General features: G+C 44.9%; 1 protein-coding gene across 4 annotated transcripts in view; it reads left to right on the top strand.

Annotated features, from left to right (window-relative positions):
* The window catches only part of znf827 (zinc finger protein 827), a 360,579-nt gene that overhangs the window by 131,387 nt on the left and 213,619 nt on the right, over nucleotides 1-15,573 (top strand). For all 4 annotated transcript variants that reach the window (XR_009655091.1, XM_060926541.1, XM_060926539.1 and 1 more), the window contains exon 2: nucleotides 12,589-13,788. Coding sequence is in view for 3 of the 4 variants with exons in the window: in XM_060926541.1 (XP_060782524.1) it covers nucleotides 12,589-13,788 (1,200 nt within the window). In the remaining variant the exon portion in view is untranslated. The remainder of the gene's footprint in view (nucleotides 1-12,588; nucleotides 13,789-15,573) is intronic.

Below are 15,573 nucleotides of genomic sequence, written 5' to 3'. Positions count from 1 at the left end.
GTCCTCACTGCCGTCACATGGAAGCGGGTCACGCGTGGTGAACTCAAGCAACGCTCAGGTGATCTTCAGCTCCACGCCGCTCATCAACATCACCACACACACACACACACACACACACACACACACGTTTACATGCCGATGATCCGTCTCCGATACACACTCGCCCTCCTCTGCTCCTGGTGTCTTAATGATAAGCGTTGTGAGACTCCGTGTTTGCGCACACACCCACTGCTGTAAACTTTTGGGTCTTGTTTTAGCAGTGGAATGTTGCACTAGAGAGTGATATGAGAGAGAGTGTGTGTGTGTGTGAGAGAGTTCACCAGTAAAGCTGCCTGATTGTTGTTGTTTCGAGTGCGTAGCCTTTTGTACGCTGTATAGTATAGAAAAGCAAATGCACCATGTTTAAACTCTTGTGTTAAAAATGCCTTTTTTCCTCAATTCTCATTTAATTATTCACACGTCTTACTAATATATTACAGTTGCTATAGTAACGGCTCATTCACAGGGACTCGGACACGAGATGCTCCGGATAAGCAGATTAAATTATTTAATATGGTGAAGTTTTCTCTAAGGAGACGGTTTATTTTTTTTGGAAGGAGTCTCCAGTGTCAGTGTTTTGTGCGTCCGTTAGGGAGAGCTTTCCAGTTTCTTGGTAACATGACGAGCTGTATTTTTATTATTTTTTAATTAACTTCGAGAGGAAAAAAAGTGAGGCTGGTGAAGGAACAGCTGTTAACGTAAGACATAACGCAGACGTGAAATGTAGCTATAAATGGATAAAAAGTGATCTGTTGTTTAATAAAATTGTAATCTTGGTAAAATTGCTGTGGTATAAGAGAAATAAAACTCTTCAGGATGTGCTGTTACAGGAACTTCATGGTGGTATGAGTGACCCTGCTTCATCACACCAGGCCATCATTGATTGATTGATTGATTGATTGATTGATTGATTGTTTTTGAATACCCGAACAACACGGCGTGTTTTATTCCTCTTATACCACAGCAATTTTTTTCTTACATACGATATGATGATTATCACATGAGCACTCGGAAATAGGAAGTCTATGGTACGTTTCTTGAGGCGGTCTGCTTAAAGGTACATCTTTTGTACGTTTAGTATGTATAAATGATGCATGTACAAGATGGCCGCCGCCGCGTGTTTCCTGTGGTCATGTGACGCATTGCTTGTGCACATCCTCAAATTAACGCACCGTTCAGACGTGTGTACGTTATAATAAACACACTATTCAAGATATTTGAGTACTAGGACGAAATCTTTTCCTATTCCAGTGAGTGTTCAAATTTCAATAAACCTTCTCGAACGTGTTTTAGGCTACATCCACACGACAACGGCAACGAGGTTTTTTTTTTTTTTTAGCGGGTAAAAAAATATCGCATCCACATGGGCAACGGATCAGTAAAATATCAGGTACATATTAGGGATGTTAACCGATGACCGTTTGACCGGTGGTTGACTGAATCAACGTCAACCGGTTAATTTTTTTTTTTTGGTTGTCGGTGGGAAAAAAAAAAAAAATCAATCGTTTTGAAGCTGCGGATTTTGGAGCGGAGAACCTGGAATTCTGTGTTGTAAACGCTTGGGGCATGCCATGCGGTGTAAGGACGACAGCTGACAAATCAGAAACACCCATTCAGTCATCTCCCGCCCTCCCGCCCCAGTTAAAGACAGCTGACAAATCAGAAACACCCATTCAGTCATGTCCCGCCCCAGTTGAACACAGCTGCCACTCGGCGAAAGAAAAAAAGTGTAGACACAGGCTTTTTAGCTTACAAATTACTATTGTTTTTTTTTTTTTTTAAATTATTATTAGAAGGCACATGGAGTTTAGTCCTGCCTTGGCCAGTGCATTCTGAAAGTATGTTTCGGTCTGTAGCCAACAATGCACGTTATTGCAGATCATATCTCTCCACACAAACTAAAGGCGCAGATGCCGACTTTTTCACGGCTTTTTCATGGACTGTAACGGCATTTGCTTATGGAGTAATTTTAATCCAGAATTTACTCTGATGAAATTATTCAGACACTCCAACGCCCCCCCCCCCAAAAAAAAATCGGATCTGCACGAGCCGTGAAAAAGGCGTGCCGTTTGCATCCCTGTTTAAACTCGTAGGTTAACCGACTTTAACCGGCTAATGAGGCTCGGTGGTCGGTCAAGATTTTTTTTAGTTTTCGCCATCCCTAGTACATATGGCAACGCAACACTTGCTGAAAACGATGCAATACACATGCCCCACCTCTACGTGCGCTGTAAGACGGTCCCATCGGAGACACCAGAACAATAGAAGAAGTAGGACGCATGCGCATAAACCCCCTCTACCCGGCGTGAAGCACTCACAGGAACAAGCACACAACAACAAGAAGATGATGGCTGCGACTACGCGAGGAAAAACTGACTCTCTTGTCTGGACCGAGGATGAGGTGGAGTTACTCCTGCGAGTTACTCCTGGCCATTGTTGCTGTTGTTGTTACGAATGATGCGTGCGAGAGTGCTGCTTGTTCTAGTCATGTGGTTGTGACGTCATCGTTTCAAATCCGTTCTACTCATCCAGACGACTTCGCAACGGCACCATTGCCAGATTTTTCCACTCTGGAAACCGTTCTCAAAAAATATCGTTTTGGGGCACCCAAACCGCCGGTGCCGTGTGGACGCCAGGCCGAAACGACAATTTTATCGGATTCACCTGAATCCGTTGCCGTGTGGACAGGGCCTTAGTTACCAGTCTCGTGGATGTTCTAGATTTGTGAATAGTTTTGAATGGACAGCGAGGGCGTCAATCATGACGACAATCACGGACGAGAGCGGAAAGTTTTAAAGCGGAACAGAGCTCAGTGTGTTTAACGTGACTAAAGGTCAAATCAGACAGATGTGCCGTGTAGTGGATGCACAAGCGAGTAGAGGTGTGACGATTCACTTTTTTCGTGATTTCGATTCGTATCACGATTCACATTTTTTTTGGGGTCCTCTGTTTTATAACTGATGCAAATCATTGGCAGTATTCTGATACCTGTCAGCCTAGAAATATAGAGCAATGCAAAGCAAACAGTGTCGCTACCAGTGTAGTAGTCGAGTCACTAAACCTTGAGTCCGAGTCCAGTCTCGAGCCCCTAGTGTTCAAGTCCGAGAACAAGACTCCAGCCGCACCATGTGACGGCGGCCGTTTCAGAGCTGTTAACGTGAGTTTGTTCCTGAACATGATGTATGAACAGGTGAACGCGCTTCTCTTTATCAGGGAGTGTGAAGTATTCTGTCAGAGATGGTCGGGAGATGGATGTAAGCTCAGAAGGTGTGTTTATTATTCCAAGTGAAGACGGTAACCAATCCAGAAGGGCAGGCAAAATCGTAAAACGGTGAAACAGGCGATAGGCACAAACAGGCCCTCGTGGACTCGGCAGAATCAAAGACGAGAAACAGGAAATCAGGAAACCAAACAAGGAAATAAGGCTTGGTAATGTATCAGGGACGCAACTCAATACTTCGCAACGTAAGTGTGTTTTCAGAGTTTTTATACAGGCGCGCTGATTGTGCCTTAATCCTGTGCAGGTGTGAGTTGTTTACAGTGCGAGAGTCCGCTTGGCGCATGCGCTGTCCGGAGCGCGCCCGAGAGTCTATCTGATGCATGCGCCAAGGCACACAGGTGTGACACTCTTACACGAAATTAATACAAAAATTAATGTAGATATAAATATCTTACGACAAATTATGGCACGTTACAAAAAATCTGAGTCCTCGTCTCCAATTTACGAGTCCGAATGCAGTTAAAGGAGAACTGAAGTCATTTTTAAACTTGATTTATTTCTTAATTAACGTGTTATTCAGTGATGTTTTCGGTTTTAGTAACCTTATATCGTGACTCGTATTGGCAATTAAATATTCTACTTATCGGCCTATTCGGTTTTTAGCCATGTTGAATTTAGTCGGTTTGGTCCACGGCAGGCGTCGCTTATCCGCGCGATCTTCACGAGACTTGTGTGAGATTTCGAAACGTGAAGAAGCGTCAGCCAGGTGTCAGTGCCGGCATTTTGAAAACTGTTTTCCAAACGAAGTATTGCACAACAACGAGTTTAAATGGTGATTACTGCCTACTTTTTTCAAACTTTCCAAACAAAACTTCCGGCTTGATCACGCCAGCATTCGAAAGAGGGCGCACGTGTCTTTTGACAACGTTGGCAGATGTTGGTCACTTTGATTTCTGCTGTATGTTTTACTTCCGTCCTACGACGTCTCGCACAGGTCTCAACGAATCTCGTTTACGGCCGTCGCTTTGACATACGGACTGATATATTACAGAGCATATTTCAAACATTCATAACTTGCTATAGCAGCGACAAAATAGCGATCAGAAATGTGTTCTGATATTTAATAAAATGAGAGAAATAGAATTTTGATGATGAAAAATTTGCCTTCAGTTCTCCTATAATGCACGAGTCCAAGACCGAGTCATCAGTGCTCAAGTCCAAGTCATGTCACGAGTCCTTAAAATTAGGGCACGAGTCGGACCCGAGCACTACAAGCCTGCTGTTGCCTTTGTAGTCTTTATTCAGACTCCAGTTCCTCCATTGACTTCGAATGTAACTATGAATGTATCACAGTTCTGTCATTTTTTTTTTTTTGGCACATTTTTAATTTTCAAACTGCAAAACACCTAAGAAACAAACAAACAAAAAAAGCAACGAAAATTTCATTCCACTTGTCTCAATCTTTTAAAACACAAATACAGTCACTTGTGTTAAAGTGAATCTCACGTCTTGAGACGCAACGTTAATTGTCCAGAGAGTACAGAAGTGTTGCGTATTTTGGCTCGTATACACACAACAGGAAAGACCGGATACAGCTTGTAGACTTATTCAAGAAATGCAAAGTTTCCGTAAGAAAAAATAACGATGATAAAGGAAACACGAGACAATATTCAAACAGCGTTCCCAAAAAACTACACTGGCCTGTGTTCAGAGTCCATGAAATATCCTGAAGCGAAGACTCCCAAAAGTGATCCCTGATGTGTCGTCGAATTCCGAGTCCAAGCGGTTCGTCTGTCCGAAAGCCTTGCCGCGATAATCCGTTAAACGATTCGTTGACAACAGGTTTCGAGTCCGCTCGTGTAACAGAAGACGTGCCTTATCGGAACGACTTCTGAATTTTCAAAAACACCAACGCAGAAAGGCAAGCAAGGTGACATCCAGCTCCACCCCTCGACCTCGACGCACCACGGCGTGAACCTCTCCTTTTCTGCGTTTATACTGAAGTCTGAATACAGAGATTGGCTGCCACCGACCAGGCTTCAGGTCTCGGGCCGTGTCACGAGAAACAGTCAGAAACTGAACTGCCCCAAAACAAGAACAAACCGATACAGCAGCTCTCCTATTCCGTACATGTGCAACCTGCTCAATAAGTCTGGGGAATAATTTCCATCAGCAGCAAGCCGCCAATATTTTCCATGTCGTTAACACTTCTCTGTTCTCAGACGATCGAAAAATTAAGTGCAATCGATGTATACATAAGTTATGTGGATTTTATGAATGTGTTAATCATTGTGTGTAAAGCTAGCCGCACACTACGCCGATCCACGCGGTACCGAACCGACCCATTTCAGAGCCGACTCCCGACAGGGCACGCACATATCCCCGACTAACTCACGACTGAAAGAAAGCAGAGGTTACTATCTTGGGACATTATTAAAAAATGTTCTGTTTCCGGTCCACCGGCCGGGTGAGTGCCGTTTGTGCGGGTGAAATTTTTTTAACGCCGGTTTTTCGACATTTTTTTTGGGTTCGTAAATCTAAAATCGAACTTGACATTTCCGCATTCCCAGGGCTTTCCACTAAGGCTCATACTCGCCAGCCATGACAAATAAGTAGCCAGCTGGGGGGGGGGAGTAAACACAAAATAAACTCCTGTGCACGCAGTTCCCAGGATTAAGTGTATTTTCCACAGACCATTTATTTATTCACTTTACTCAAATGCAAAGTAAAATGGCCGTAAATCTTCTTTCTTTTCTTGCGTATTGCATCATGAGGCGTTCCTGGCTTGTAAATCTCTTATTTTCAGTGCATGACACATTCACGCAACTGAGCATGCGCCGAGTGTGCGCGCACACTGCATGTCGGGGCGCGGATCTCCCTTGATCAACGGTTCAGTTTGACATTGTCAGTCCGTTCATTTTTCGAAAAGATAGAAGTCACATGATCACGAAATATCACGTGTTATATGCGAAAGATATGATTGGCTATTGCTAGCGACTCTCGCCGATCAGTCTGGCTCCCGATTAGTTTTTCGAATCGGCTGTGAGATGAGTCGGTACCATCGAAAACTAGTCTTTACGCCTGACTCGCGACTTCAGTTGGCTCGGTACGCTGAAAATCGGCGTAGTGCGCGGCTAGCTTTAGGGGTATAGTGTAAGAATCACGAATGTTACGAGATGTGCAGTATCGTTAGTCGTATAAGTTTTTAACTTTTAAGTCTGTAAATTGAAAGTAATTCAGTGGCGATTTCACTGCGAATTTCAATAAAGACATCTTGAATCTTATACAGTCCGCCGAACTTTCCAGACGGAACTCGAAAGAGCGGCATTACGTCATGCGCAGTTCGGCGCAGCCAGCAATCCACCGTCATATCTCAAACAGTCCAAGACTACGTTCAGACTGCACCCTGAAACGACCCATATCCGATTTTTTTTTGCCCACATGCGACCTGTATCCGATTTGTTATTGACAATCTGAACGACACAGATCCGATTTTTTTCACATGCGACCCAGGCTGCTTGGATATGTGGTCCTAATTCCGATGCATATCCGTTATTTTCACATGCGACTGCAGTCTGACCGGACAGGCCGCATTCATGCGACCTACACGCCATCAACAAGAGACAAACATCACTATTCTGCGTTGGCTAATCCCGCCTCTTTGGTGGAAACTTGAAGAGTGCGCTTTTTTTTTTTTTTGTTTACGTATTACGTAGATGTGCTTATTACGTGTCAATTTGCGCATGCGGGACACTTTTGGGTCGTTTTCCGTTCATATTGGAGATCGCATACAAGTCTCATATAATTGGTAATGTGAACGGCCTAACAAAAAAATCGGATTTCACAACAAATCGGATATGGGTCGTTTCAGGTTGCAGTCTGAACGTAGTGCAAGTTATTCTGGTATGTTCTGGATGTGCAATCATGAACAACAGGCCGATCATTGCCGCCATAAACTGATTCGCACGCAAACAATCGAAACAAAAACAAGTGATGCCGGGCAAAACAAACCTCACCCGGTCGCACTTATGATGAATATGGAGGAAGATATCGCTACGGGTCCATTATTTTCTGATCCCATGTCCGTATGGTAACTACAGTGGTGCTTGAAAGTTTGTGAACCCTTTAGAATTTTCTATATTTCTGCATAAATATGACCTAAAGCATCATCAGATTTTCACACAAGTCCTAAAAGTAGATAAAGAGAACCCAGTTAAACAAATGAGACAAAAATATTATACTTGGTCATTTATTTATTGAGGAAAATGATCCAATATTGCATATCTGTGAGTGGCAAAAGTATGTGAACCTTTGCTTTAAGTATCTGGTGTGACCCCTTTGTGCAGCAATAACTGCAACTAAATGTTTGCGGTAACTGTTGATCAGTCCTGCACACCGGCTTGGAGGAATTTTAGCCCATTCCTCCGTACAGAACAGCTTCATCTCTGGGATGTTGGTGGGTTTCCTCACATGAACTGCTCGCTTCAGGTCCTTCCACAACATTTCGATTGGATTAAGGTCAGGACTTTGACTTGGCCATTCCAAAACATTAACTTTAATCTTCTTTAACCATTCTTTGGTAGAACGACTTGTGTGCTTAGGGTCGTTGTCTTGCTGCATGACCCACCTTCTCTTGAGATTCAGTTCATGAACAGATGTCCTGACATTTTCCTGTAGAATTCGCTGGCATAATTCAGACTTCATTGTTCCATCAGTGATGGCAAGCCGTCCTGGCCCAGATGCAGCAAAACAGGCTCAAACCATGATACTACCACCACCATGTTTCACAGATGGGATAAGGTTCTTATGCTGGGATGCAGTGTTTTCCTTTCTCCAAACATAACGCTTATCATTTAAACCAAAAAGTTCTATTTTGGTCTCATCCGTCCACAAACATTTTTCCAATAGACTTCTGGCTTGTCCACATGATCTTTAGCAAACTGCAGATGAGCAGCAATGTTCTTTTTGGAGAGCAGTGGCTTTCTATTTGCAACCCTGCCGTGCACACAATTGTTGTTCAGTGTTCTCCTGATGGTGGACTCATGAACATTAACATTAGCCAATGTGAGAGAGGCCTTCAGTTGCTTAGAAGTTCCCCTGGGGTCCTTTGTGACCTCGCCGACTATTACACGCCTTGCTCTTGGAGTGATCTTTGTTGGTTGACCACTCCTTGGGAGGGTAACAATGGCCTTGAATTTCCTCCATTTGTACACAATCTGTCTGACTGTGGATTGGTGGAGTCCAAACTCTTTAGAGATGGTTTTGTAAACTTTTCCAGTCTGATGAGCATCAACAACGCTTTTTCTGAGGTCCTCAGGAATCTCCTTTGTTCGTGCCATGATACACTTCCACAAACATGTGTTGTGAAGATCAGACTTTGATAGATCCCTGTTCTTTAAATAAATCAGGGTGCCCACTCACACCTGATTGTCATCCCATTGACTGAAAACACCTGACTCTAATTTCACCTTCAAATTAACTGACAATCCTAGAGGTTCACATACTTTTGCCACTCACAGATATGCAATATTGGATCATTTTCCTCAATAAATAAATGACCAAGTATAAAATTTTTGTCTTATTTGTTTAACTGGGTTCTCTTGATCTACTTTTAGGACTTGTGTGAAAATCTGATGATGTTTTAGGTCATATTTATGCAGAAATATAGAAAATTCTAAAGGGTTCACAAACTTTCAAGCACCACTGTATAGTGTTTACTCTCTGAGGCAGTCGAACAAAAATGAAGCGTAATCCAAAAATTAAAAAATCGGAGAAGTAAAATATACCAAGTGTCTGTACTTTTATATTATTCTACTCTTACTTCTTACAGTTTTCAAAACTGAAACCTCTGAACCGAGGCTGACATACAAACGCTGTCGCCATGACCCAAACTCGTATTTCCTGGAAATGGCCCGGCGCTAGAGCTCAGTGGAACGCACTTTCCCTCTGTAATAAGCATAAACATGCCAAAGCGATTTCTTTAGTCCATTTATTTGTAATTTATAATTTATAGTAATAAATCAACAACCAGTCAAGTCCTTCCCACGCCATGTGGCGCATAGGGCGGCGCCAATCTCCGTCTCCATAGCCCTCGGCCTTTCTCCTATTTCATAGCTAGAGTTACAGTGGAGGGCTAGTCCTCTGGTAACAGCGGGGAAGTTTTTATCAATGGGGTTTGAAAGTGGGCGTTAGGGTGCATCAGTTGCCCTCACTTTCATAAAATCGGATGCATTTCTGTTTGGGTGTTCCTTTTCACCAATAAAGACATCCTGTAAAATTTTTTGACCATATTCAAAAGTCTAATGGTGGCACCATGAGGTTCATTTTTTGCCAAAAAACGCTTATTTTATGTTTTGGCGTAAGGTTTGAATCACAATGTTGGACTCCATTTATTGATTTCTTGTGAGCCAGAGATCATGTTAAGAACCTTTGCAAGGGATTGAGAAGCATTAACGTGATTCATAATACATTTGCATTGTTTAAAAGTAGTTGAACAATGATTCAATGAACAGCTAAAACTCAAACTGTGCTTGATAATATATTTAGAATATGTACTAAAAATGTGTATCTAAGATATTTGGTATACTCTATAAGGTGCCGTAATGCTTCATGAAAAGTGATCGAAATTTTGTCATAAAATAGCAGCTTTTTGGTGCCGCCATTAAACTTTTGAATTTTGTCAAAATATTTCACCCAGTGTGTTTTCTTACCAAAAGGAACATAAAAACAAAAATGCATCATGATCGGAGGAACTTTTCATTTTTAGGGGGCAACTGATGCACCCTAGTGGGCGTGGCCAACCCCCTTCTTTGCATATGTACCGTAAACGAACCAAGAAACCATCCAACGACAGCACAGTGTATGCAAATGAGGCATGTAGTGATCCAGTCAGCGTGTTTGTGGGAGGAATCTTTCCGAGTCCGCACTCCTGCAGTCTGAGCTCAGAGCTCTTTTTTTTTTTTTTTTTTTTTTACTTTTTAGTTACCGTGACCTTGACCGGATGACCCTTAAACTGTTGGAGGTTCTATTTGAGACCGACGCCCATCTATCCTGAAAGTTCCATGAAGATTGGTCCAGCTGTTTTGCGGTATAGTTTACAAACCTGACCGAAAACGATACCTCGCCCCCTGGTGGACTCCGTCCCCGGCGAGGTAACAACCGAATGGCATCCTGGGACATAACATAAGGCACTCAGTGCGTTTACATGCACATCCAAATCGAGCTACTGTCGGTAATCGAGCTAAGGGTCCCAGCAGGGGTGCCGGAGAAATCCAATCCTACATGCACACAAGGAAATCGAGCTATTGTGTGAGGTACATTGTGCACCCAAGCCACAGGTGGCGCTACACGCCCCATCGTGTTGGTACACTTCTGGTTGTCGTCATGAAGAAGAGCTATCCAAGAGTATAAACAAAGTTATCAGTTCCGTGTTCACAAAGTTATATGTTCCGTGTTCTCTTCTGCTGCTCGCTACTACTACTGTTGTCATGCCGACCGAGGCTGTTGTGTTTCCCGCTTGTGGTCTCGTCACTCGTCACTTCCGGAAGGGGCAGTGCCGAAGTAAGTAGCTCGACTACGTAGCTCGATAGGGTTTACATGCACTAAGTAGCTCAGCTACAATCGCATAATCTAGGTCGCGTAGCTCGATTACGAGAAATCCAGTTCGGTTCGATTTCAGCCGAGCTAAGGTGTTTCCATGGCATTTAGAACTTCGATTTCAGTCGAGCTACAGCAGAAATTCGATTTTCTCTATGTGCATGTAAACGCACTGACTGAGATTGTAAGAGCCGGTGGCTTCAGGAATTCCGCGTCGTCCGCCACGTTGTTCACAAAGCAACGCGAGATCGCTACAGCAGCCACAAACATGCCTGCGCCCCGCGTACAGCTCCGGATACCGAATCGCACTTTTAATATCAAAGTTGTCGTAATTTGTTATGCATCGAAGGTCTCGTCAGTGAATCGTGATTCATAAAATTTTAATCCATTTTTGAATCTATAGATCGGGGATCGATTTAATCGTCACACCTTTACCAGCGAGCGTGTGACACACGTCGGAGTTTGACGTGCTGAAAAAGAAGTGCATTTGCAGCTCGAGAAATATTATTGTCAGGTGGACAAACCTAAAGAAGTTTATAATTTTGAACCGTGTACCGTATGTCATGAGGTCAAGGCAGCTGTCCTCACACACCCCTCGCTCCTCCAGGCAGCGGTGCTGGCCAGATGCGTGCCGACTGTAATAATCCCGGCGGGTCGCCGGGGGGTGACGTTGCCTGGCAACGACTTTGCCGTTCTTCCCTGTAAACAGAGAAGAACTCGCAGGGCTTATGTCGAGGTCGGGAAGGTGAGCGAGGCCGAGATACGGAGGACACAGCGCTCAAATGAATCTTGCTTTTTCTTTTTGTACAGATCATATTCCAGTGTCGGAGGTGCACTGACCTTTTGTGCTGCCACAGTTTTTTTATTATCTGTCTGCCCCTGCGGAGGTGGTGCCATTTAAATCGGTTAACGTAACCGTACACTCCGAGGCAGCGGGGGGGGGGACGGTAAAGGGGGGAGAGGACCTCAGTTTTGACGCGTTTCACATCCTGGCTGTTGTGTTTTCTTGACATGTTCTCGACAAGGCTTTGTTAATATGTATCAGGAATATTCACTTTCTTTTGTTCGCCCTTGTCTGGCAAGCTGTAATGTTTTGCTTATGAATATTGATACATGAAGTGTATATTAATGACCCTTGGTGACCTTAACCCTATCCTTATTGGCTCCCTGGTGGTATCCGCAGCCTCATGAATATTAATGCGGTTCTGTAACCTCCATTACCCTAATCTTTGCTGTCTAGCCTCCCCGAAGAGCCCGTCGCCATGGTAACCCCTTCACCAGGCTCCTTTAGACCCTGGAAAGGAAAAAAAAAATGGTTAAAAAGGGAAAAAAAAAAAAGGCAGAGAACATCGAGAGTCGTCGTGAATTGCGCATCGGTGTAGTTTTTTTCCATGTCACTCTTTTTTTTGTTTTGTTTTGTTTTGCATGCTCAGACTGGAAACAGTGACCTCGATATGAGAGTGCGAGCTGGAAAAGGTCAAATGGCTGATTTGAGGGATGTTTTTTTTTAAATCCGTGAGGGAGATTAAAAGCATTTAATGGGAGGACAAGAATATTAACATGCATGATTTAAGTAAAATAAAAAATAATTCAGGTTGTTTGATTACAACGAAGTGCTCCTTGTTCTGTTGCTGTTTTTTTTTTGGGGGGGGGGTTCTCCCCGTCCCCAGTACAGGGTAAACACTTAATTTCTGCAGCAGTGTGTGTGAAATCAGTGTTCTGCTGTGTTGCAGATGCAGAGCCAGCTGAGGATGGGGCGCTAGCGGGCAGCTCGGTGGTGGAGGATGGCTGGTTCGGGAATAATTCCGACAGCCCTTCGACGTCATCGTACGGCGACGTGCAGGACGACCTGCGGGTGTCTCCGGAGGGTGGAGCACGGCCGGACCGCGCCACCTTGGCCGGGAGCCCGCCAGGTTGCGCTACGCCTTCTCAGCGGGCGTCACTAGAGCTGCTGGGACTCGACACGCGCGCCTTGTCAACGCAGGATATGTCCCTGGTGTCCTCTGTCTCGCTGTCGTCCATGGTGTCATCGTTGTACGGCGACTCGGCTCACAGCCTCTCCAAACCGCTAAGCAGCAACCTGCGCAGACTCTTGGAGTCCGGCTCGGTGAAGCTGGAATCAGGAGAGCTGATTGGGCGAGGTCTAGGTCGAGGGGCGGAGTCTCCGCCTGCAGGCCTGGCGCTGTCTCCGTCCTCTCATCACGCCCAGCAGCTGAGCGCCCTCGCACGCAGACTCGCCAACAGCAGTAACAACGGCGTTAGCTCCGCCTCCACGTCGCCCGCCTCGGTGCCTGTGGTGAAGCAAGAGCCTGGAGACCCGTTCGGACCAACCGAGCCCGCCAGCTCGGGCAGCACTAGCTTTGTTTGGGTCGGAATGGCGGAAAAATGGCCGCCGTCTGGAAGCCTGTCTCCCGATTCGGCCATTCAGAAACTGAAAGCAGCAGCCAACGCTGTTCTCCAGGACAAGAACTCGACCTCTTCCTCTTCCTCTTCATCCTCCTCTTCGGTCACCTCCTCCTCTTCTTCTTCGTCCTCCTCTTCCTCGTCGGTGCCGCCACTCGGAGGGCGCTCGGACGACTCGGTGCGCTTCGACTCCTTCGCATCGCCTTTTAGCTCGCAGTCTGCCAGTTCCACGCTCGCCGCACTCTCCAAGAAAGTGTCAGAGCGAAGCCAGCAGCAGCAGCAGCCCTCAGCCGCCCCCTTTCTCTCTCTCGTCTCCATGACCTCATCAGCAGCGCTGCTAAAAGAAGTGGCGGCTCGAGCCGCCGGCAACATCCTGGCTGATAAAAAAGAGCCACAGCTGGCGACGGCCAACACCGAGGACTCGAAACCGCAGCTAGACAGGAACCACAAGGCCCCGACGCCCAACCAGAGCATCGAGCTTCTGCTCCCCGCTGCCCCCAAGGGACGTGCCAAGCCCAGCAGCCAAGCAGGTAACAGCTTGCCCTCACTGTGGCAGATGCATGTAAACAATTCCTTTAATGCACTGTAATGACGGCTGACAGCAGGCCATTTGGCTAAAGAAGTCCTCGTTTGCATAAAATCACCTGTATGTGAATCACTAAAGGTATGCGAACACCTTGACCTGTTCACACCGTTACAGAGAGTATTAAATACCTCATAACGCACCAGACTGTATTCATATATTCAGTAAACTGTAAACTGAACTAATTTAATTTCATCATATGGAAATTCGGTCTGTGTGAGAACTTGTTGATCTCCAGAACGTGCTTTTCTTCCAGTCACAGACATCATCAGCGTCTAAATCGTTCGCTTCTCTCGGTTTTATCCCCCGCTGGCCGAAAGGCCCGAAGGCAGGGCTCTACGTTAACTTTTGAAACCACGTCTCCTGTCGGGCAAGTTGAAAGGAAGTTTACTTGTCCGAATGTGAAGTCGACTTGTCCGAAGAAAAATTTGAGAAAATAAACCACAAAAACTATTTGCAGTAAACTAATTTCACCAGAATTACTTTAACACGATCTATTCACTGCAGAAAAAAATTGGACTCCATCAATGATTAATTTATTTATGAGAAATTGAAAACCAGAAAATTAAAATTATACAGTATATGTGGCAGATCACAGAATCCAGGGACACATGTCGGCCCGGGGGCATTTTGAGTTATTGACAGATTCAGAAAGTACAGTTTCTAAGCTTTCCAATGATGCCTTCCATGTGGAGATCTGACAATATTTGAAGAATGTGTGGCCTTTTGAAAGTGTATACTTCTTAAAACAGGAAAGGGAGAAAATCGCCCTCAAAGTTTTCCTTCTCAGTTACTCTGGGTGTAGGGCGGGCACATAATGCTGCTCATTTGCATGACATTAAGGAAAGCCCTACCCCCTACGAGCTAGCACGATACTACTTTCATGTAAACAAAGATCACCACGTCAATTTTCCTTCCATGCAAAGTATGCCCAACACAATTATGAAGTACAAAAATAAGTCCTAAAGTATACTTTAACGTTTTGTGGTTGAAAAATTACTCACACCGTAAGAAAGAAAGATAACACGATGATGACACAATTAACACAACACTAGTTTCATGTAAAGCCTCGGTCACAACCGGCCGTACAGTACGCGCTCCTACGGCCGGTCTACACGCAAAAAACGCAAGAAACACACGGAGAGCGCGCATGAAACGCACGAGAGCGCGCGTGTGAAAAGCACGAGAGCGCGCATGTGACGTGCTGATTTTCAAGCCGCAGAGGTTCTTTGTCATGTCAAACAAACTCTACGGGCGCTTACGTTTTTTTCAGGTTGCAAGACAAACTTACGGCCAACGCGCGTCTTTCTCCGTGAAAAAAAAAAACCCGCAGCGATTTGGGAAACGCCAAAAATCACACGGCCAAAAAATCGTACGTCCGGTTGTGACCTAGGCTTAACCAAACCACAACACACTCCGTTACATGCAAAAATAACCACACAGCCTTAGATTAATAAACTCACCCCATCAGAAAGAGAAACGGCGCCTTGCACACACCAATGCCTCCGATGGAATGTAATCCTAGAACGGTCCGTGTATCATCCGATCATTCAAGTATTCCATTCAATCTGGAAAACGAGATTACGTTTTTTTTTTTGCTAGAAATGGTGATCTCCGATGTAAATACCGTGTGTCTGTTTGCTTCGCGGTGTTTCAGCTCCTCTGCGCTCTGTTTAGTAACTCATTCCATAGTGAAATCACACGCCTGTATGCAGTTAAGTAGCCATGCGCT

This window comes from Neoarius graeffei, chromosome 7 (assembly GCF_027579695.1).
Source record: "Neoarius graeffei isolate fNeoGra1 chromosome 7, fNeoGra1.pri, whole genome shotgun sequence".
Taxonomy (NCBI): domain Eukaryota; kingdom Metazoa; phylum Chordata; class Actinopteri; order Siluriformes; family Ariidae; genus Neoarius; species Neoarius graeffei.
The sequence above is the reverse complement of the archived record's forward strand: the minus strand, read 5'-3'. Positions and strand labels throughout refer to the sequence as shown.